The sequence below is a fragment of the Amblyomma mixtum genome, chromosome 2 (genome assembly GCF_055824585.1).
Source record: "Amblyomma mixtum isolate Tamu chromosome 2, ASM5582458v1, whole genome shotgun sequence".
NCBI lineage: Eukaryota > Metazoa > Arthropoda > Arachnida > Ixodida > Ixodidae > Amblyomma > Amblyomma mixtum.
The window spans coordinates 223,717,182-223,740,885 of NC_143013.1; the positions used below are offsets into that span (position 1 = coordinate 223,717,182).

The following is a 23,704-nucleotide window of genomic DNA, read 5'->3' on the forward strand; positions in this document are numbered from 1 at the left end:
TGGCGCGGTTGTTGCTGTAAGCTGGCTTTTTGTGCATGATAAGCATGCATGTATACTTATCAGATCTATTGTAACGTCGCAAAAGCACTATGTTGAAAATTTTTTAACCACTACTGTGCCTTCAAAAACGCCTTCTCCTTGTTTTGTGATTTGTTGTGTGCAACCCATCACAGCCTGCAATACTTATACTTAGCATGACTGCCATTTGCTTGATTTAAAAATATTCATATTTTGTACAAGGTGCAGTGAAAGGTGAAGGTCCAGACAAAGAAGCTGCTTGCGTACCACAGTTATTTGACAAATATTCGTGCCAAGGGTGTTTGACATATTGGTGTTTGACATTTGGATGTTGCATTTTCCATCCAATTCTCTTAAGTGAACTCGTTTGATATTACATGCCTTTTTTTTGTCATGCAAACCTGCCAGTAGTTGATTTTGCCCTTGAGGAAAGCGAAATTGTGGCCACATATCCAACAGATGTGGACTTCCCAGCTGCAAGCGATAGTCCACGAATGGAAAACCCAGCATCCACGGCGGATGAAACTGCCGCAGCAGTGGCCAACCATTCCAGCAGCCCAAGCGCAAGCAGCCCTAGCGCAAGCAACAGCAACAAGAGAGCCAGCAGGAAGCGGTCCTACAATTCAGCATTTAGCGACCTGATGACAATGCATCAGCAAGCTGAACAGCGTGCGGCCAAGGCTGCCTGTGACAGCCTTCAATTAAGGAAGGAGCTTGTGCAGCTGCAGAAGGAGTCAAACGAGATACAGAAAAGTTGCCTGCAAATTATGCAGGCATATTTTTCATCCAAACAGAAAGATAAATAAATTCTGTATGCGTGGCAACCTTTTGTGGTAAATGAAGCAGTCGCAGCTGCGACCTCTAAAGTGACGATCTCTGAACCTCTTTCCATGTCACTGCAGAGCATTAAGAAGTTATTTTGCCTAAAGCGTCTTATGTTTTATTATGTGTCTCCCTCTGTGTACAGGAAATGTAGCAGTTAGCTACAGCACAAAATGTAACACAATGAAGACAACGTGAGCATTATGTAGTGCCCTCCCACCAACTAGCCCAACCACAAGTTACATTTAGTTCAGTTGCAAGTTATTGCAAAGCACGCGTCTAAACAGGAAGGCACGAGACACTTCTCACCTTTCGAACCTAAGTGAACTGCCATTTAGGTAGTTGTACCAACAATGCGCTGTGAATGTCTCATGCTGGGCTGTGAAAACATACTGACAATCGAAGTAACCCTGATATTTCCTGCATGCTACAGTGCCTGTCGTCAATACCTGTCACACAAAAGAGAGCCATGTTAATCCTCTTGCTAAGTTTCAATAAAATGATCATGAGGTGAATAAATACATATAATGTCTCTGATTAAAAAAGAAAGGCACGAGACACTTCTCACCTTTCGAACCTAGGTAAACTGCCATTTAGCTAGCTGTACCAACAATGCGCTGTGAATGTCTCATGATGGGCTGTGAAAACAGAGGTAACCTTGATACTACCTTCACGCTACATTGCCTGCAGCCACTACCTGTCATACAAAATAAAGCCATGCTAGGGCTGGAATACACATGTTTAAATCATAGGCACCGCCAAAGTTCAGACCTTCATTCTTCAAAAAAGGCGAGTAAATGACCACAATATATGACCACAATATGACCACAATATGCCTGCTACTCTGCATCTGCTAGGAGAACTTGTGTTTTTCGATTATTATGTATACTTAATAAATCACAACTTTGTAAGACAATACACAAGCTGCAAAACATTTAACTAGGACAGGAAACAGTGCCATTGTTTACTTTCTGCACCACCAATATAAGGCATCGCCAGCACATTTTTTACACGAGATAAAAAAAACAGTTATGAGATTCAAGCAAAGTTCAGCTTGAGGCAAGGTAACTTGCCAGGGCATTTTGCACCGCAACACCTGATGGCTCAGTCCTGTTGCTTGCGCAGGACGGCTGAGGCCGCCCCTGGACTCGAGCTTGTGCCTCATCAAACCAACTTGCATCGCAACATTCTGACATCTCCTCGCAGATATTGTTTACCACACAGCACGCACGGATTACACAGTTGGCATTGGCTTTGTCGCACTCGAGTCCTTTCAGCAAAATGCAAAAACGTGTCTTTAGTCGCCCAAATGCATTTTCAACAATGCGTCTAGCCCTGCACAGATGGTAATTGAACACTGCAGTTGGTGAGCCTCGAGGTCCTGCATTTGAAAAATGGCTTGATGATGTGACTCTGCAGCGCAAATGCTTGATCAGCAAGCAGAACGGTTTCCACTGTCAGTCCTGCCGCAACTTTTGCTTCAGCTTGGAACAGTGCACCGGCCAGTATACTTGGCAGGCTTTAGCTCTGAAATACGCCAGAGCCGTGATTTCGTCTAGGAGACCCGACGTTTGTACACAAAAACCTGTAGCGGTGGTCGGCGATAGCGAGAAGAATAGTACTGTACCACCCTTTATAGTTTATGTAGTCCGCGGCATGCTCTTCTCGGACACACTTCAATGTGAAAGCCGTCGAGGGCTCCCACGCCTTGCGGGAATCCACTCGCGGCAGTAAACTGGCGAAGGTGCTCCGCCAACTCATTTTGCCTGGGGAGTCTGGTGAACTCTGGCCCCAGTTCACGCACAATGACAGCACAAAATTCCCAGAATATAATGTTCACTGTCGAACGGCCTAGGCCAAAAGCTTTGGCGATTGTCCTTTCTTCTGCTGACGACGCGAGACGATACAGGCCTACGGCAACCCGCTTATTGAGGAGAACTGCCCTCCGCATGACCGTATCTTGCCGCTGCATACATTCGCACACACTCAGGATACACCTACACGTGCTGCGGGTCACTCTGAAGTGCGCCCTAAATTCACTGTTCGGCAGGTGTGGCACCGTTGTTTCGTACCACGACTGCCCTCGCGGATAGACGCATAATAGCCGCTCGCACGAAGAGAGAAGCGCAGTTACTTCCACGATCCGGCGACATTCTCTCTCCGCACGTTGTCGCTCCTCTTCTGCAGCATCGATGTCTGCAAGAATACGCAGCTGCTGAATCCGACGCTGATGAAGAGCTGCTTGGTGGACGGCGAGCATTGCTCAGAATTCATCGTCGTCGTCATGTCGGTTTTCCGCAACACAACCACGCTGCGCCATGTTGAAAAGAAACTGCTCGCTGGAAGGTGCGGTAGCGCAGTCTGACCAAGCTGGTTACTGCTGACCAGTGCGTTCTTCAGTCCTCGAAACGGAACACACAAGAGTAGTAGACTTAACGACAGCGAATATTTCTAGTTAACTGTAGTCTCAAACTAGACCGCTCTAGTCGTACCACCCGCCTGCGAACTAAGTCAACAAACTCCGGCTAATTGCGGCTGCAAACATGGCTAAGTTTGGTTTGGTTTATGGGGGTTTAACGTCCCAAAGCGACTGAGGCTATGAGAGACGCCGTAGTGGAGGGCTCCGGAAATTTCGACCACCTGGGGTTCTTTAACGTGCACTGACAGTACACGGGCCTCTAGAATTTCTGCTCCAAAGAAATTTTAGCCGCCGCGGCCGGGATCGAACCCGCGTCTTTTGGGTCAGCAGCCGAGCACCATAACCGCTGAGCCACCGCGGCGGCAAACATGGCTAAGTAGCCAACGACGACCACTGTTGAAAGGGTGACTTCGCTAAAAAATGAATATAAAATGAATATAGTTATGAAGAAAATATTATCGATTTTCCAGCCTCAAATGGTGTTTTTTATTATTGATAAGTAGTTAAAATTCTTTAAAAAATCCGTTTACGTCACGAGCATGTGATATTTTTCACCGCTGTGTCAGAGAGCGTGTAGCAGCGCCACAGTTCGGTTAAAGGCAACTGCGGTTACGACGGGTAACTGCGGTTAGATGGAACTGAGGTTAAGGCTGCCCGTGTGACAAGGGTATAAGTCTGTTAGGTTACGCTACACACCGTGAGTAGGAAGCAGGATGCTAGGACAACAGTCTAATAGCAGCCCAAGACTCTTCATAGGAATGAAAACAGGCTGGAAACCCTGAAATATTATCACGACATGTAGACAATCCAGTCCTGTTTCTCCTCTCCTGAAATACAGCGTGGAGGAGCAAACATTGGGAACGTCACTTAGAAGCCTCGATTCAGAGATCAGTCACAATTCTAAAGTGATCATTCTTTAATCACTACTCCGCGCTTCACTCTCAATGTCAGTGTAACCTAGCCTTTGTAAAATATCGCCGCAGAACTTCTCTACCGAGCTAATGGCCCCCTTCGACAACTTCTTGGTCCAGCTCCTGACGATTTCCGTCGTGTTTCTCTGGGTAGAGTGCGGATCCTTCATGTCCGCTTCGTTACCAACTGTGTGAGTCTTCACAAAAGACGTCACGGATGATCGGTAATCTAAAGCCAGGCGGGAAAAGAGTCTCTCTGTTTCTTTAAGAGGATCAGCAGCCACGTCTTCGAAGCGAACCCTGTGCTTCCGGTTCAGCCACCTTTCACCTGAAAGATTTTCAAACGCGTCGAGGTCCTGACGCATTTGTGCACACAGAGCCTTTGCGCTGCCACATTCCTCGACCCTCATGCACCAACTCATGCTCCGACGAGATGCGTAGATCGCCCGCGGGTCCCGCACGAGGTGAACCACTTGTACTTGCTTCGCGATTTCCGAGTTCCGGTTTATCCAGGCCACCACCTGCGTCGTTAAAAAGATTAAAAGTTTCACACTATTTGGAGGCACAGGGACTCATTGTGAGGTCATTTTGCAGTGTGTTTACCCGGTGTAGTTTGGCCCGTTCGAAAGTTATGGTCAAGCTCAGCTCACATCCCAAATAAGAGCACTTGAAAAGACAAATATTCTTGAATGTTGTCTTAACCTTTGAGCGAATGAGGCACTTAAAGGGAGACTGAAGCACTTTTTTTGAAAATCGGGCTGGCAGCGGCATCCTATAGTTTTTCATGCTGTATACTGGAATATCGCATCCAAATAAGGCAAAAACAAGCGCGAATTGCCTTTTTTAGCCGAAATATGCGGCCTGTGCCGCGGGGCACGCCGCGCGGCGCGCCGCCGCCCGTGATTGGTCAAGAGAGGTCGTGACGTCACTTTGAGGACTGGAGAAGCTGCCGATGCGGATCCGGCGCTGCGTTGAGTGCAGATCGCAGCTTCCCGCGTCGTTGTAAAAGCGAATACGGCGACTATTTTTTTTACTGACCTCCGAAGAAAAGGATACTACAGTTTGCTCGTTCCACGTATCGCCTGAAACCAAAAAAGACACAAGCAAAAAATTCTACGCCTAGCACAAGCATACGCCAGCGTCAAAGACGCGATGCAGACCATGCGTAAAAGGTGCCAGCACAACCTCGGCTCGTATTCTCGGAAAGGAAGGGGTGCGAACAATACTCAAGTCAATTACCACCACCGGACGCCTCCTGGCTCGCCCGGAAGAGCGTCATCCTAAAGAAAAGGCCCAAAGCACTGAGTACAAAAAATCCTGTTCTCAGTATCCGGCGTTGCAGGTTGGGGCAAGAAAGTATTTCAAGGATACGATGAAGGAAAACAAAGTTGGTGTCAAAATTACCGAAGCGCAGTCGCCAAGCACTGCGAGGCATGTGACCACAAGATAGTGACGCAATCATAGTGCGCTGGAAACCAAGCCAAATACGCTCACAAGGCTGCTGCTTCACTCATGGCGCGTTCAACAGATGCCAGAAAATATTAATCGCTGCCTCGGAAACATCCGCCCTTCCTCGATTTGCAGTTTAGGTTCAGTGAAGTAGTTGCCAACTATATGTGTGTTTAAAAGCCAAGCTAACTGCAACTCGCCCGCTTCCACAACTTGATGAAGAAAGCGAGTAAGTTTGCGGTGTTTTCTTGCAAAAACTCGGTTGGCATTCATTTCTCTCATAAATTTGCAGCCGAAATCAACGTCGAATGCTTTCATTTTAATTGCTTAGCAATGATTAAACGAGATGCCGCGTATGAAGAGCTTCGATGCTTGCTTGCTTTGCTTTATTGTGCTTTGCTCTGCTTGCTTGCTTGCTTGCTTGCTTGCTTGCTTCGACACGTCGAACCCAGTATAAAATCACTAAACGTGCCTTGCTGAGCACGTCTCAGGTGGTCTGGCCGCACCTAAGCTGAGGAGAGCGACACATGCTTGAGCCTCTATAAAGTTTCTTCATGGGCTAAGTGAGCATGTTTCTACTTTTAAAAGAGGAGCTTCTTCGGAATGGTGACACGCCTCTCATGCGCGAGAAAATCGAAGGAACTGGGATGGTTCAGCCGCGCCTTTTCGACAGAAATCTCCAGAGGTCACATTAGGGACAAGCTCTGCATGTAGCCGCTCTTACGAAAGTGCTTCGAGCAGAGTAGGCTTGCTTTGGTCAGCTTGAATTCTTCGTCACAGCAGCGAGCGCTTGCGCTGCGAGCTTTTGATCTTGCTAAAAACAGTGGAAGACGACACAGTCTCGGCCGTATTTGTTCATGGACACGAACGCAGAGTAATACCTCGTGTTGAATCTGATTCTCAAGGTCGGCTGACACGCTTTGTACGTCACAACGCACGCAGCACGAGAAACAACGTGCGCTGAAAGCTCGCGCGGGTGCGTCGAAGTATCCCCGGCTCCTCAACGTGACGTCACGTTGGCCGACATGGACGAGGTTTCCCTCTCCGCTGTTCTCCTCTCCTACGCTCGCGCGGGGCGCGGGAGATTTGAACATCGCGTTTTTAATCGGTGATTGCGCCACTGTTTTAGCCAAATTCGAAAAAATAATTTCACAGACGTGATCACCAATGACACTACTTTAAAGCCCTAAAAAATTAGCTGATTCGAAAACCGCCTCAGTATCCCTTTAAGGAAAAAACTGGCAACCAAAAAAACGATGAAAAATTAAAAGTGACAATGAATTCAGGGTAACTGGAAACTGGTCTAAGACAACTTATTAAAAAAACACACACAAAGCAGCTATGCATGGCTTCGGGCACCAAAAAAAAAAGAGAGGAGACTAGCGCACCCGCAGATTGAGCGAGGGAGGAAAGAAAAATAGTGAAAGAACACAAAAACCGTGTTTGCCGTGTTTAAAATGCAAAACATATACAGGGTCCTCGGCAGACGCCTATCCAGGACAAAATGCCGGTCGACGATTTCTGTTCAGAGGTTGTTTTCTAAAGTGTAAAAGTTTTATACACGTCTTACGACAGATAAATAGTCGGTGTGCTACGGCAAACACGAAGGCCAATTGTTTTCGGGAGCGTAATAAATTTTGTAGAAAACCTAAAATTGTTAGAGATTGAAAAGTCAAAACATCGATATTTGTTTAACGAGTATCTCGGGAGTTTGGGAACACACACAAACAAACTAAAGACGGACATAAAGCGAGAAAACCGGCAAAAGATATCAACGTTGATTCTACCAAATCCTGTGAGTACGAGAATGACCGAAGAGGCCTCTCAGTCTCACACACATTCCCTTCTATTCATTTTAAGGCAGAAGCATTATGCTTCCGTTTTGCCAGGGGCGCTTTGGTGAGACGTCCTTGTGAAGCCACGACCTCAGCGCCCCTAGCAGGGAGCAACTCAACTAGGGCTCGCATCGGAGGAGTGCGAGCAGGAGACGGGAAGGGGAGAGTCAACTCGATCTTTTCGTTGGATCAGGCTCTCGACGTTTTGCACCATCTCATCTCTTAGTGGGCCGTGCTAGGTTTAATCTACTTCAAGCTTGAGTTTGCCATGAATGCTTCCCTCATTCGACTAGAAAAGACGTTGCGGAAAGCCAGCGTTCTCATCGTGCCGATGTCAGGAGCTTAATGCGAAAGCGGCAGTGGGGGGAGGATTAGGCCATCGATCAGTGGTGCGAGCAGCCGAATTGCGAGCAAACAGTAAAAAAGTGACCCACACTCGATGGCATTACTGCTGGCACTCTGCTGGTGGAGATTTGTCGGGTCACACTCAGTCAGTCGTCAGTTTGTTTGTCGCGATAGCAATAACTTGAACTTATTCTCTGAGCAAAAGTCCTGTGATTCGGTCTCTTGGAATCAGCCTTTTCTCTTCTTTTAGGTAGGCTTGTTATTAGGCAGGTAAGGTTATCACTTTCAAGATGCCACTGCTACATACTTGCTTCTTACGTATCCTCTCAAGCACCCTGTCGTGGCCCGTCGCAGAGGTATAAAACCCTGTCGCAAATACCTGCGCGATGGAGAGTCGTGTGAACTTGAAAACTTGAGTTTCAGCCCTTGAACACAGAGCGCTGATGTGGCCTGGGGATGAGCACGATGGTCCCCTTCCACAAACGTCCGCCAGGAACCGGTTGTGCTTGTATTCCGGGCGGTACTCCGCCCAGAGCGTGAACAAAGGCGCATTGTACATCTGGCACCGAACGAGCTCATCAAGAAGAGCGAAGGCGAGCTGTTGTCTGCCCGGACGAATGCTTCCCGCTTGCGTGAATGGCTGCAGGGGTTCATAGTGAAAGTAGGTCTTCGGACCAGAAGAAAGGAGTTCGCCGATGAATGACGATCCTGATCTGTAGTAGGCGACGATGAGCACTATTCTGACTTTGGTTGTTGGAACGACAGGATACGTTTTCAGGGCCTTCTTGAAAGGGGCCGGCATTGGACCGTCTAGTGATGAGTCCAAAATAGCACCTTCCTTTGGGTCAGAAGTTTCATTTGTAGAGGACCTGGAGCCACTTGTATTTTGTGCTTTTTCAACCAGAAACCTTGCTCGCTCAGTGTACATAGAAACTGCGAAGAAAAAAAAAAGTTACGCGATAAATTTTGGCTTGGATCGTGCTGAAGACTTCTATGGCCCCGAAAAGGACGGTTCAGAATCCACGATAATAATAAGAAACTATATCTCTTTAGAGAGAAATCACTCATCTGGGAGAAATTTGGGAAAAGGCATAGCACACTACGCTCGCTGAGCTTCTAATCTGCTTTCTTCGCACTGCTGCTATGTGCGTGCGCACCTCTTCTTCTCCAGCTCCACTGTTTCAAAAGAAAACAGTCAGCTTCTACTGCTCATGTGCAGTTAATATTAGCGAGAGGAGCATACGATAGATGGCGGCAGCTGTTAAGCACACACTTGCCCCTTCGCAGGCGCAGCTGACTCCTGGCGGAATCAAATCGGGTCTGCGTCTCCCATGCGGGTTTGTTTTCAACGCTTAGCAGAGAAACTTTCGCCACTACCCAGAGGGCGCGAGTTATTTTGGGAAAACCGGATTGCGGCCGGAATATAAGCGGAGAAAGAAACGTGGCTTGACATAAGCGCTGATAGCAGTAATGCAAAAAACTCAGATTACGTGTGCACGAGGCAGGTGTGTTCCATTTCCCCGTTACCCTTCCTCTATCTAGTCTCTTGAAGATTAGGCACCATGTCCCTGACGTGAATTTTTGAGCAGCTGAATAAATGCACACCTGTATACACTACATGCGCATAGAATTCATCGTGGGCTATGCGCTATGGTCTGTTTGTGCCATCTTTCATCTGCGGGCAAAAAGTTACACTTTCTTGTCGTGCTGGTTTTTACACTGTATTCAGTAGAGTTTCTGACGAATAATAATCCAAAACTCTTTTAACAGGCCTTTATGGTATCTTTCTACGGGAGAAAATCCAACTTATAGCACATGAATGAAAAAAAGGGCATTGTTTGTGGTAAGATCTCACTGAAAGCTCGCTGAAATGTTACCGTTTGCCAGAATACAGATTGAAACAGCCTTTTTATCGACAATCATACTGACCCTTTCTCCGCTAGTCGAAAGCTTCTCATTAGGAGAAAAAGTAAAAGCAGTACACTTCCGAAATCAATAAGCAGACTACTCAGCACTTCTCTTGCTAGGGGCCTAGAAGTGCGCTGGTTTTTCACGTATAGGTCGAAATTCTCGCTCTCAGTTTCAGAGCTCATAATATTGTTCAAAGACAGACACCCCAATCAGTTTTCCTAAATATCAAGTTGATTATACCGGTGATGTTTCGAGAAGTCGGTCGATGTTTTGTTCGTAAAAAGAAATGCGTCATGAGCAAAATATCCAATCTTGAAGTGGAGCTGGGTTAACTTGAAGTGGAGCTGGGATTTGTCTCGAGAACCGCTGTGCTCCTCGATATTGAACATGCATTTGAAGGCATGGCTCATGAATCCAGTTCAAAAATAAATACGTAAAGTTTGATTAGTATTCCGAACTTCTCAATAGTCATACGCGCATGGTTCTAACGATTGGACATGAATTACGGTGCCTGTCTTTACCAATTCTCGTTGGAAGCGAGAAACTAACAATTTTTTTTCTGAGCGCATTCGTCTGAAACTTAGGGGTTTCATTCCCCAGTGTCTTTTGGTGCTTCATGCCAAATTTCACAGCTGGGCAGCTCTCAGTGTCACCGCAAACGAGTTTTATATTTTGCCGTTTCGGGGATTTGATCGGGGCGATTCGTACGGGCAACCTTGCGTGGATCACTTCAAGGGAGGCACGCCCATGAGCATTCGCTCTGCGTTACCTCCAGGGAAAATTTCGGGCTACTCCCTTAAAAAAATTTGTGTCTAGACAGTCTATAGACTTCTTATGGCCTCTATTGCCTTGCTATAGATATTTCGTTTTTCTATTCATAGTCCATAGACTGTCTACAGACAAAAGGGTAATAAAAGTGTGTGGCCATAAATCTAGAGGTTGTCTATAGACTCTCTATGGCATTTGTACTGCCTAGAGACTGTTCTCTAGGATTTGTCTATACACAGTCTATAGACTTCATAGACAGAAGTATATAGACATTCTATAGACTGTCTAAAACTTTTTTCGGTTTAGCCAGTCACCGCTAACGCAGCACGTTTTGGGACAGAACCGTCACGTGATACTGTCGCCAAAGCCGGTTTCGGATTTGTTTTCCGGTTCTTGCTCTTTAATAATAGGTTTGCTGCGTTCATTGAAGAAATTATTCGTTAGAACTGAAATAGGAAGCTCTGAAATAAATAACGCGCAAGTAAACTACGTACGCCAGAGGCGCCCCTTAATGTGCCTTGATAAAAATACATGAAATTTGTACTGATTTCTTTTGCGCTATTATTTCTTCTTCACACCGTTCCCAGTTTTCTTCAAGAAGGTGTGCTGAAACAACATATTTTATCGCATACAGTTTATCTGTCTTGGTGGATTACACTCCCTATTTATGCAATTCCTGGTGGTCTAAAACTAAGGAAACAAGGGCGACAAGGAACGAAGAACGAACGGGATTATAATCTATTAATCCGGCAATATGCAACCTTTATTAAAAGCGACAGTGAAGAATACATCGATATGGTATTCTCAACGAAAAATTAATTCTGCGGCTCTTTCTATGTATGTTGTTGTTCATCCGACTTCAAAACATGCATTTATTGCTGACAAAACTCAATTTAATGTTTCCTCGCCCCCCGATTCAAAATCCGGTGCCTACAATGAAAAAGACTCTATGACCAGTGTACTGAAGTGAATGACGGTGTGGCCTAACTTCTGAAGTCCGCGCCTAAAAAACTCTGTAGACGCACGGCAGTTTAGTTCCTAAAATTTCCGATGACTTCGACAACTGTACTTAATTTTTTGGCCATTATTAACTGATAAAAGCCTGATGAAAAGTAGCCTCTTCGTCGCTATAATTCGCCAATACACCATTACAGGCTAACTTAACCCTTTGATGGTCGAATAATTTTGAAGAAAACTTTCCCAGGTGGTCAAATTACTTTATTGCGGATCTTGAATCTACAAAATGTATATAATAGAGAATAAATAGTAAAAAAAAATTAGGAACAGTACTTTGGTGGCAGCATCACTCACAACTGGAAAATGTTCAATAGTATAGAATAGCAACGGTGATAAGCAAGCCAAGAGCAGCGCCAATAAAGATAGAAATCAACTTCGGCAGCCCCTGCAAGATAGTGCTGACAAAAAGAAAACTCAAATTTCGCGCGACTCCGTTGCGATCACGCGGCGAAACCAAAACTACAAAAGGGGTGTTGCCGCAGTCTGTGCCGCCGCGCTAAAGCTAGACATAAGTTCTGCTTATCTCCGTAAGAAGGCAGCACAAAATTCAAACACTTCTTGTAAGTCCTAAGCGGTGGCAGCACCCCCCAGCGAGCACGCATTGTTCTTTTGGCGCAAAATTTCAAACGGAAAATCGAAACCGTACCCGTACGGCAAAGACCTTGCGGGACAGAAAACTGCCGCCGTACATATAAGGCAAAAACCTTCAAAGGGTTAAGTTTCCTTTGAGCGCACGTCTGATGGCCAACAAAGATTTGAAGAAAAGCACTTGAAATTTTGAATAGCAGACTGCAAAAAGTGGAAAACAGATAGATATTCTTTATTTGTTTTTAGCTCTCTAATCTCTTTTCGGTAGTGCGCATCTTCCACCGAACCTTTTAGATGTGCCTTTTGGCTAAGTAAAGAAAGAAACTTAAATTGATGCTCCTTTTTTAGTCATTTCTGAAGCGCAATTCTTTTTATAGGAACATGAATCACCAACTAGCCCGGATTTCCGCCTTACTTTAAGAAGTAGAAATTCTCCCGAGATTAGCGCTATTAATAAAATTTAAGACAAAATGACAGCGGTCTAAAGCCTGTAACGCATCCAGTAAGCACCATGTTGTATTGATGGAACTTAAAAACTTCACATAATGTTGCATGCTGTTCCTTCGCGAAACTGTGCAACATGCTTCCAGATATTCTGGAATAATTTGATTTCTTTTATCGTAGATTCATCTTCACCGTGAATAGCTATAACCTTTCCGTAAACATACATGGCACAATTTGACTCCTTAAAGGCTATCTTCTAAATCCTAATGTCAATTTTTTGCCGAATTGTCAATTTTTTGTTTCCCTTCAGAATACATCCTTCGTCGAAATTTTTGTTTCCGCATAGTGTATGATGATTCTAAAAAACAACGTAACTACGATATTCGAACCCGGGTACTGTGGCTCAGAAAGCGATCGCCTTAACGACTGAGCCACCGCGGACAGCGCATATCTCTCTGCCACCACCGCCACGCAGCTCAAAGCCCAAATGAGGTACCCAATAAACAAGGTAGCCAGTTACGCATGTTTCCTTTCTTTTCGTGACTCTGCCAGAAACGTCACGTCCACCTGGGGACTTTGCGGGGTGCGTTTTGCGCGCGGGGGGAAGTTGATGAAGACGGCCTGCAATTCTCAGCGCGAAAGTGTGGCAGTTTTAACACTGGGCGTGATCAGCTGCGGCGATAGCATAGTGCACTCGTGCAGTGGCCAGCGACGCCGATAAGGTCGCACCAACACCGGTTCGAGACCCAGTCGCGCCAATATTTATTTCATATTCGCAAGTATCGGGCGGCTTAGGACAAATACTCCCTTTTTAAGGATTGCTAGGGAAGTAGTGCTTTCGCCTAAAAGGGTTGTCATGCGCGACTCCGGGGGAATGTTGGTGCCTTAAGAAGGCTAGTAACGGAGACCACACGGCGGTTGCAGTCAAGCCCGCCGCCTTTTGATACCTGATCTGGGTAGTATCCTGGACGGAGGCCTGCCTGCTGAAAGAGGGAAGAAGGACCTCGTAATTGCCGTCTACGGTTGCTAGAAACTGGCGAGAGCAATATTCCGTTGCCTTCTTTGCGTAGGCGCAGGAAGACCCGGCTACATCCCCGTATTCAGAGTGGGTGATTTCTGAGTGCGCGCTGCTGCATTTCACTGCCTTGGATAGAAAGGAGGCGAAGGTTTTCGGCGAAATCCGCCGGTAGCTTGCCATGAACATATAATATAATGCGTATTTCTGTTTCAACCGATTCTGTATTTTTTCAGTGTTGGTGTTTTCGGTAAAAATTATGGCATCTGCGTCCTAACTATGAGGTGTTATATGATAATTAGTTACCTTTGAAAGCTTCAGTTGAGTGTTCAGCCTCTAAGCAATGGCAGTCCTTAGGCATTCTTTCTGATCTCCGTGTAGAAGTGGTGTAGAAGAGTAGCAAGAAGCCTACTGCGAACATAATATACAGGGCGCTTCGTGTCATTGAATCTGGCAAGGTGTTGGAACTCATCTGGAAGAAAAAGAAAGCGCCATTTTAATATCATGCGTGAAAGTTCGGCAAACGGTATACAGAGGTAATGAAAACATACTGGTAAAGAAGCATTACCTTTAACCTTTAAGGGTACTGTAAGCATCGAAATATGCGGCTTCTTTCCAAGAGAAATTGTTTCTGTTTCCAAAAACACCAGGCATGAACGAATAGGAGATTTTCGGTTAGAAGTGAGTGAAGAGCGTATAAACATTCATCCTGAAGTCAATTTGGGACTATAAAAGTCGTAGTAGACAAATAAGCAGTCCTTTAGAGATAAATAATCTGTGCCAAAAGCTGTAGTTTCTCGAAGTCGCTAAGCGAACTGAAGAACAGAAAGAAAACAATGTAAAATTAAGCGGCAGTTAACTTCCGTTTGGCAGGCCTCAATGACCATCAAATCAATGTGCACCCAACCTCGTATTGAGCAAAGACGGCAGTCCGACATTCAGAAAAGAATTGTATGGCTTCCAAAGGAAACACTTTATAGAGCTGATTTGCGCCCAGAACAATGTACAAATAGAAATTACAGGGGTGTGAGCCTATATCTGAACCTCGCCACACGAATCTTACACCGGTAATTTTTAATATATAAGTTGATGACGTATTTATCGGACACAGAAATTTTTAACAATCATTTTCGAGACTTGCGTGGAAAAGAAACACGCATGGAGTTGAGTATAAGCATTGCTGAAATTTGGCACGACTCGGAATAAATTGCTGAATATCTCCTACCTCCCTCGCACAGCATCTGATCGCCTGGCAGCACTGCGCATGAGCTCATACTTTTGCTAGGCGGCCAAAAAGACGAGAAAGTCGAAAGGTGCACACGAAGGCACTCCGCGCATGTCGGAAGTAGCTTGGGGTACGCCGGTGTATACAAATAAAAGAACGCAGTGCAGCCAATTTTTTTGGCGGGTACTTGCGCAGACTGTGTTGGTAACGTTACGCGATGCGCTGCTCAGGACGCAGTCATCGGCATATGCGGCAAGGAGATGCTAGCATGCCTTCTTGCCCCATTTGATAGACCACTGTGCAGAGGCGTGGGATGCACCGATCCATGGAGTGCAGGCTTTAGCGGAACTCTAGCGGCAAATCCTTCCTTCCAAATGCGTGAAAAGGTTGCAGTGAACGCGGGGTAGGCCCTACGTCTAGAGAAATAGCGCAAGGAACTGGTGTTGCTCTTCCGAGTGAAAAATGCGCACCCACGTGAGAATGCTTGGCTGTTCCGACTTTCTTTTATAGGTACCTACAGTAACTGCGTTTTTTTTTCTCACCGAACATGAACTGACGAGGGATGTGAAAGAAACAGAATTATCATGGTGGAGATGTATAGCGCAGTAGTTGCATAGCGGAGGGAACCCAGTGTGGTCACCACACCCACGCAGCCGGAGTCCGCTAATCAGGTATACGTATCCGCTCTGTTATGCTAACTCTATCTTATAACGCATCACTCACTTCGGAGCCTATTTATAGCATCACCACAACAACGAAAGACAATGCTCACGGAGTGTTTAGTAGAGATTGGATTTTGGTTGCTCTGCACTACTTTTTTGTGTGCTAGGACTTAAGTGCATAATTAGGAAAAAAAGCCTTTGTCGTTCTGGTCCTCCGCTCAACAGGTGTTAGCCACCTGCCACGATGCGTAGCCTGAATGACATCACCTAGTCACGTGACCTAGGCGGCAGATGGGCTCCCTGCTTTCCCGCTCACACCCCCGCCAGCGACAACTCTGACGAGACCGGATTTCCTGCAGAACTCGAGCTGTGACTGATATGCACGCATAGAACGACTCCAATGAACATTCTGTCATGCATCTACCGTACTTCACCTCATGCAAGCACATACAACACACAGAATAATAGACGAGCAATTACTCATTAGCATCCACCTAAGCGAAGCCATACGGCTGCAAAGGAAAGCGCTGCAGCTTTCACAGAAACTTCGAAAGTAAAGAAAGATTTCTCCTGGTCCGAGTTTGAACCCGGCACCACCACTTCACAGGGGCAGACGCTTTACCAACTGAACTAACAGGGATGGCTACCATATGCTAGAGTGAGAGCAAATTGATCAGTAACTCGAAGTGGGAGCAGTTACGCCAGAGGGACAGCTACGAAGTGTTGGCTGAATTTTGTCGCGAAAGCTGCAATACTATACCTGCGATGCATTTCGGCGTGAGCGTCCGAATGACCTTAAAACGAACTTGACATGTCACGGCTAGTGTTGCTATGTACATATACCTAACCATGTTTAGTCAACTTATTGTACCGCCTTCGACCTTAAACATTAACCTTCTACTTTGACCGTGCCCTTTGAGCTTAATATTCGACCTTGACATTCAGCCTTGAACTTTGGCATTCAGTTTTGGCCTTGCAAGTTGTGGGCAGAGGCAGTAAGAAAGCCACGTGGTAATCACGTTGTGTCTCGTGATTGTGTCCCCTAACGACATATGTGTGACGTTAGGTATGAGGTATATGTTACCAAAGCTGTGTGCTTGACTTAGACGCTATCGAGGAAAGAGAGTGCGCTGAGGAGCGGACCTATAGTGAACTACGTCTTCGAACATTGCGGCCAGCCGCTTCTCACCATCCGGGAGACATGGCTTGCTTATGCAGCTTTCGCTACGTGAAACTCGGTTAGGCAGAGTTGAACCAAAAGGATTTGCCGGTCTAGTTGGTTCAACTCTGAAATAAAGATTTGACTGCACGAAAGGGTTAGGACACAAGGGAGACACATTCACGGCACTTAGAAGCGCAGAATGACAACTTTATTTTTCAGGAACACGCACGCCGTATTTAAAGGTGCACTGAAGAGGAATCCGAACTCGTGTTTTTGCCGCGGAAACTCGATCTACACGTTCCGAGCATTCTTAGAAACTTCGATTTATTGCCCTGTGTGGTCGATTTCCCTTATTAAATCGAATTAACGTCCGGCTCCCGCCTTTCTTTTTCAATTCTCCCTCGTACGGTGGGCGGAGTCGACCAACGCGTGAAGTGCCTTTCACCCAGTCCCGCGGCGGCTTGCCGCTCTGCCATCGGCGGAGTAATACGTAGTAGTCCGTAGAAGCAAATAGTCCGCGCGTATTTTTATTTCTGCGGGGTTATTTTGCGGCTATATTATCTGCGAATGAAACTATTTATTCACGGAAACTTAAAAACCAAAATGAAGCGAAAGCAAAGCCTCCACGGAGCTGGCTGCAAGGCACTCCACGCGTTGGTCGACTCCGCCCACCGTACACGGGAGAATTAAAAAAAAATGCGGCAGCCGAACGTTAATTCGATTTAATTAGGAAAATCAGCCACACAGGGCAATAAATCGAAGTTTCTAAGAATGCTCAGAAGGTGTAGACCGAGTTCCCGCGGCAAAAAGACGAGTTCAGATTCCTCTTCAGTGCACCTTTAAGCGCTCTCTGTGACAAGCCGGTACATTGCACAACAGGAAGACAGGAAGAAACTTTGAGAAAGATTTCCGGTTTGAATCGGTTTTCTTTGAGGCTTTTTCTTCATGTATAGAAAACACTCTTTCTTTTCGTTCTGCCTTAGAGGTTTTAAAAGTTTTCTAATAGATTTAGTTCAGTTTGGATCCACCTTAGGTTTATCAATGTGTTTGAAGTTTTTTCTCGAATTTTCACCGTGTTTTGACGAAAGCTTCTGGGATGATGCACAAATGCTCGCTGTGGTTTTCAGATTTTGACGAAGCCTTCTGAGAAGTTGCACAAATGTTCGCTGTGGTTTTTAGATTATGACGTAGTGTTGTTCACTGTTTAATTTGTCTGGACGCCGCCTTCTTGTGGGGGCCGCAGAGGTGGTGCGTTCTTCTTGGTTTTGACCTGGTACTTTGTTGCTTTTCATGGTATTTTAGATTGACGCAAGCATCAAGTGCTGTAGAAAGATTTGTGCATTGTTGATTATAAAAAAAATCGATTCTTCATCTCGTCGTGAGTTGTTTCATGTTTGGTTGCACTTTTAGTAACCATGTATGCATGGCTGAGCATTTTTCACTTGTTTGATAGGGAGGGCCGGTACAGTGATAGCTTCATTTGTGTATTTTATGTTTTTGTGTTGAATTCGAAGATGGCATGATCACGAAATTATCTTGTGCAATGTACCGGCTTGTCACAGAGAGCGCTTAAATACGGCTTGCGTGTTTCTGAAAAATAAAGTTGTCAGTCTGCGCTTCTAAGTGTCATCTGAATGTGTCGTGAATGTGACCAAGAAACAACATCAAACTTGTGGCATACGCAGACCAGCAGGAACAAGATGCAGTCAGTACAGTAGAATCAATAAAACAGTGTTAACAAAGTACAGTCATAAAATACAGGTGGGAAAATTGCAGGTAATAAAAGATTCCCTTTATATACTTGATCACTTTTATGTTTAGCAAGACGGATGGAAAATTGCTTTCGACATTGTGCTTTTTCAAATTCGTTTGGTAGCCCATTCCATTCGGACGCTGTTACAGTAAAAAAGGAATATTTCAAACTGTCCTTGCAAAATCTCTCTATTTGGATATGGGTACTATGTCTATTACGGCATATGCGTGTTCTTGTTTCGTTTATGGATCGCTCTTTCCTCACTTGCAGTAAACTATTAATAACACGATAAAAAATATTTGGTCTTTTTTCTTTCCGCCTCTGAGAAAGGAAAAGCAAATCAGCTTTCGCATAAAGGGGCGTCACGGAATCCAACCTTCGGTATGGAGAGAAAATGAAGCGTAAGGCCCGTTTCTGTACCTGCTCAAGTTTGATATTGGATTTTAGTGGTATGGATCCCATATTTCACATGCATACTCAGGTAAGGGTCGTACAAGCATCTTGTATGCTATCGAAACTTTATTCTGTGGAAGCCTGTTTTAGGGTGCGTCTGAGGAAGCCTATTCTTTTGTTCCCCTTCCCGAGAATGTTATCGATATGTTTTGTCCAGCTGAAGCTTGAAGTTATGGTGACGCTGAGGTATTTGTGTCCATTTACCTGAGAAAGGGAACTACCTTGCAAAGTATATGCATAGTGAAGCGGCTCAACCTTGTGAGCAATCGCTATGCAAACAGTCTTTTGCGGGTGAAAGGTCATTCGCCATTCTGTACCCGAGTTCTCGAATGTAATGAAGAGGAAGTTTTTTTTTCAACAGAAAAACTGCACCTAGGCTACTGAAGTGATAATTTTGCTTATGCAGTTTGCAATCTTGAAAAATGGTACAAAAAGAAAAGGTCGATCATTGTGTACCATTCGCTTCGGGAAACACAGCCCACTGCGGCCAATAAAATACTGACGTATGTGTTTGAAAGCGGAAAACTTATTTGTAATGATTTCATGTAAATTTCTATTTTTTCCTTCCTGATCTCATAAGCTTAAATCTCATAAGCTTTGGTTCATAAGCGTTCAGAACTAATACGCAGAGGACACTGCACATTGGTTCAATAAAATTCTGAACAACATGCTGCGAATATTTTAACTGTAACTGGCAATTCACCCATCTACATGTTTGCAAATAAGCTATAATGCTTGGTCTGAATGACGTACGTGGTCACAAGCTTGCGAGAAATGTCAGAAAACGTAGCCTTTTCTTCAGCTTTCTACCACTGAAGTCTTGTCATTTTCGAGATAACTTTTCTTACGAGCGTAATTTTGAGTTTGAGAATTCTACTGCATTCTTAGAGTCTAGGCACAAACCTGCCTTGCAAGTAAATGCTCCCTCACCATTTCTGACAAACACCTTCACTCACCTGCATTCTTGTTCTGTGACTGCCGCCCACGTCTGCCGGCATGTGCTTGGTCTGTAACATATAGGTGAGCTCCGGACGCGCTGTTCGGTCGAAGAGCGGACGTGAAACACCTGTACCCGGTAGAAGGGTAGCGAACCTGAGAGCTGCAACAAATACGGGGCCGCGTCACGGAAAAACTAAATTGTAAATTGGTAGTCGACGCCACAAGTCAAACTAGAAAACGAATAAGTTGAAGAATTGGAGCGAAACTTAAGCTCCGTAGTAAGGCCATGACGTGATAGGGTTAATGGGAGTAACGGCCATATATGAGGAATTAGTCATTCGCGAGTTTACATCCATAGATTCTTGGGAGTCCTCATACCCCTCCTGGCGCAGTGGTGCTGCGGTTAAGCGATGCGCCACTGTCCTGCGACAGCGACGGCGGGTGCGCTGGGCATGCCGGGGCATGTAAGACCCAAGTTACTCTGCCCGAGGAACCTTCCGCAACCAGTCATTAATTTAGCTGCCACCTGCCATGGTGCACAGTTTCCTCACACTCCGGAGGGCAGGTCGTATGACGCCTGAAGGTCACGCGGAGTTTGAAGACAGCGGTGAACTCTTTTATAGGGCACCCTTCGTGAAGTTCTCTCCAGATATTTAAGTTTCAGTTTGTACCAAGAACTGAGACAAAACCGACTATAATCAGCACACTGGAGAGATAAGAGAGAGAGAACTCCTTGAAGTGACTACACTATATGCGAACAAGGAAACAAACGTAAGAAGAATTAGCATCGAGGTTCTTTCCAGTGTTGTGTCCTAAGCTTCGGTACGAATAACACAAACTGGTGCAAATGTTATTCTGAAAAGTGTAAATATAGTATGTCATTATAAGAAAAGACAATGTACTATTTGTGTGTAGTCACCCTCGAAGAAATTTCTGTCAAAGTGCTCGTAGTTCCGCTGAGTGCAATGCGAAGCCAGGTCTGCCGTCGCCCAGTGAGGACGCGTCCACTTCTAAGTCCCGCAATGCTTCAAAATAATTTGTTGTTCTCATGTGCACAGCTTATGAAAAAGCTGTGAGTGTTTCTGCGTGAGCGCTGCGTGCAACTGGTACGCTACGTTGGCCGCTCGGCGCGCAGCGGTGCGCTGAACCGGAGCTACATCGGAGCTGCGCTGTTCTGTTTGCAGCCATTCTTGCGCGCATTGCAATTGCTACTCTATTAAGCATGAAATGCTTTTAGCTCCCGTTGTCGGCAGTGTGGTGACGTCCCTCCGAGACCGAGAGCCAACATCCGGGCACTGAATTCTACTCAATCGGGCACTGAAACGAGAGCATCCGTGCACCGTACGAGATTTAACGAGACTCTCTAAGAGAAAGGGCCGCTTAGAGCAAGAGGGGCGCTCCAGGGCGAGAAGGCCTTTGGGCGGAAAAACTGCTTCCGCACCGTCCCCAAGGATGGCGCTGCGGTCCCACGCTCAGGCATGTAAAAGACCGGCCTCTTGGCCTTCAGCTCATGACGTTTCCCCCTTTGGCAGGCAGATGTATACACGCTCGCGGAGTATTCGAACTTGCTGCATATATATTCTTGTCAGGCCTGCGTCTCGTCGTGTCCGCGTACGCTTCTGCATCGTCCTGCATTTCAATGCCGCCACCATCACAGCTGCTTAAGCCGAGCAATGGAGCCCGACAGAAACCGGATACAGCTGACGAGGCAGGGCGGAAGAGATTCCCCAGACACTCACTGGAAACGATTGCGTCCACATGGACCAGTGCACAGTATGTGTGGTGTGGTGTGTTGAACACTAGACCCATTTCAAGATTTTGACTAGTATCATCTACAACCAGTGTGTTATGCCCGTAAACTTTCATGCTTACTCTACTCTCGGTTACGGGAGAGGCAGAGATTTTTTTATTATAGGGGCCACTTATTCGCTGTGTTTCTGTGGACCACTGAAGTTTTTGTTTGCCTTTCTGCTGATGCCGTGCGGGCATAGGAGCAGAGCGTGACGTTTGTCGCTTTTCGATACTGGTTCACTGTTTCTGCTTCACACGCGCAGCCAGAAGGAGCCCATATGAGATGTTCAAAGGCATGGTCTTCAACGAAGGTGACTATTTTGTAAATATTTCTCCCGTGTGGAAATAAAGGTATCTGCCGAGATGCACAAATTTAGCTCAACTTAAGGAATCACGGAGGAAAGCAATATGTGTGAACAGCAGCTCGTGCTTCTAATTAATTGCTGGCTACGTACACCTATTCTCGCAACTTATGATTTTCAAATCATTCTATTTGAACGTAATGCATATTCCTAACTAGTCTTGTATTCCAATATCATGGGGTGAAAAAAAGACAAGGCAGCGCGTTTTGCAATGAAGGAACATTAATCCAATATAACAACATTTAATGCACTGGGGTAATTTCCGGCAACAAAGAGTTAACACAGGCGGCTTATGGATTTATTCTCGGTTAATGAACACAGAAACTGAGGACATATAACCCTCTGGGCGAAGGATGGTCCAGCTGTGGAAATGAAAAAATTAAAAGAACAGGAAAATGGTGAGATAAAATATAAATAATGAAACAAGCCATTTACGGGAACTATAGCACCGATCGAGGCTCTCTGGCGCATGAAATAAATTCTATACTGCAGATATTTACACAGTACAAAAATCGCTAACGCCTCCTAGCAAGTATCAGACTTCTCATCGCACGTACTATCGTGAGCAACATGAGCAGGAACACAGGGGCGCGTGCCCGAGAGCCTCGAACCCTGCTGGCAGCGAAACGCGGCGGCCGCTGTACGAAACAAGGTGGAAAGGGCGCCGCCGTTCCGCTAACTGCTGGCACTCCCGCCTCGCTAACGTTGCTGCGAAACGGCAGCTGATTGCGTGTCAGCGGCTGCTAGCGATGATAATACGATTATGGCGCGCAGAACGTGGCAATGTGTCGCCTGCAGTTGTGCGCAAAATGCCGCTGTTAACCTTTTTTTGCTCCCTTTTTGTGTGTGTGTGGAGCAGAGTGGTCTGGCCCGATACTTAGATATTGGCAAACATACTGCAACGAATATTTTCTGGCCAACATTTGAAATGGCCTATCGTATGGCAGTCACAACTTCCCGAGAAGCGTTCGAATCAATCGTAAACAAGAAATAGAAGGCTACGTCACGGCCGACGCGCCTCCTTTGATTGATTTCGTGAAAAAATGCTTAAAAAAGCCCACCACGACTGTCTGCCCTAAGCAGTGTGTTTCAGCGGCCAACGATGTCTCGAGTGCCTTTGAGTAAGAGGGAAGAAGTCGTTGAACTGTCTAAGAAAGGTTACTCTCAGCGGAATATTGCTGTCTTGAGAGGCTGCCAGTTGAAGACTGTGAACAGGATAGTGCAAGCGTATCGAGATGAAGGACGCATTGAGGATGCGCCGCACAAAAGGCGACCCCGTGGTATATCGATGGATCAAGGCCTACAGATTGTTGCTGCAGTCAACGAGAAGCCCTTTCAGAGTGCGAAGGACGTGCGCAGTGCTCTCGGCCTGGAACATGTAAGCGACAGCACGGTGCGGCGACGGCTAAGGGAAGCCGCACTCAGAAGTCCCATCGCCGCTCAGAAGCCCCTTCTAACAGTAGCCAACAAAACTGCTCGCCTGAAGTTCGCTGTCGATCACCGTAGCAGGAGAGTGGAGGACTGGAAATATGTAATCTTCTCCGACGAATCTACTTTCTCGACTCTCTGGGACCAGCAGAAGAGAGTATGGCGCATGGAGAACACACGCTTCTGTCCTCAGAACATCAAGGAGGTGGCCGCAAGTGGACGCACATCAGGCTATTGTGTGAAGGCCTAAGTCCCCTTGTAAGAATCCCTGGGAGATTTAGAAGTGCTACGTATTTGCACACTGCTGGAACACGAGATGATCCCCTATGCATTGAATGGTCCACACCCCGATGTTTATTATCTATTCCAACATGACTTTTCTCCCGT

The 23,704-nt window shown here is 45.9% G+C and overlaps 2 protein-coding genes across 2 annotated transcripts in view; both read right to left on the reverse strand.

Moving 5' to 3' along the window:
- The window catches only part of LOC149362739 (carbohydrate sulfotransferase 5-like), a 44,056-nt gene extending 40,930 nt beyond the window's left edge, over positions 1-3,126 (reverse strand). Inside the window, exon 1 of the mRNA XM_089568365.1 lies at positions 3,007-3,126. Coding sequence (XP_089424491.1) covers positions 3,007-3,126 — 120 coding nt within the window. The remainder of the gene's footprint in view (positions 1-3,006) is intronic.
- Positions 3,127-4,175: 1,049 nt separating this feature from the next.
- Positions 4,176-19,813, reverse strand: LOC149362740 (carbohydrate sulfotransferase 4-like). The gene is made up of 4 exons (XM_089568366.1): positions 19,754-19,813; positions 13,849-14,014; positions 8,179-8,732; positions 4,176-4,691 (listed from the first exon to the last, which is right to left on the reverse strand). Exons 1-4 carry the CDS (start codon positions 19,811-19,813, stop codon positions 4,176-4,178), a joined length of 1,296 nt encoding a protein of 431 aa, XP_089424492.1.
- Positions 19,814-23,704: the final 3,891 nt, after the last annotated feature.

Excerpts from the sequence above, each read along its gene's own strand:
- LOC149362740 (XM_089568366.1), bottom strand. The coding sequence starts at position 19,813 with ATGTTACAGACCAAGCACATGCCGGCAGACGTGGGCGGCAGTCACAGA. Across the intron at positions 8,733-13,848 it reads CTCAACTGAAGCTTTCAAAG|TTTCTATGTACACTGAGCGA; the intron begins GTAACTAATTAT and ends TTTTCTTCGCAG. Across the intron at positions 4,692-8,178 it reads CACGACTCTCCATCGCGCAG|GTGGTGGCCTGGATAAACCG; the intron begins GTATTTGCGACA and ends TTAACGACGCAG.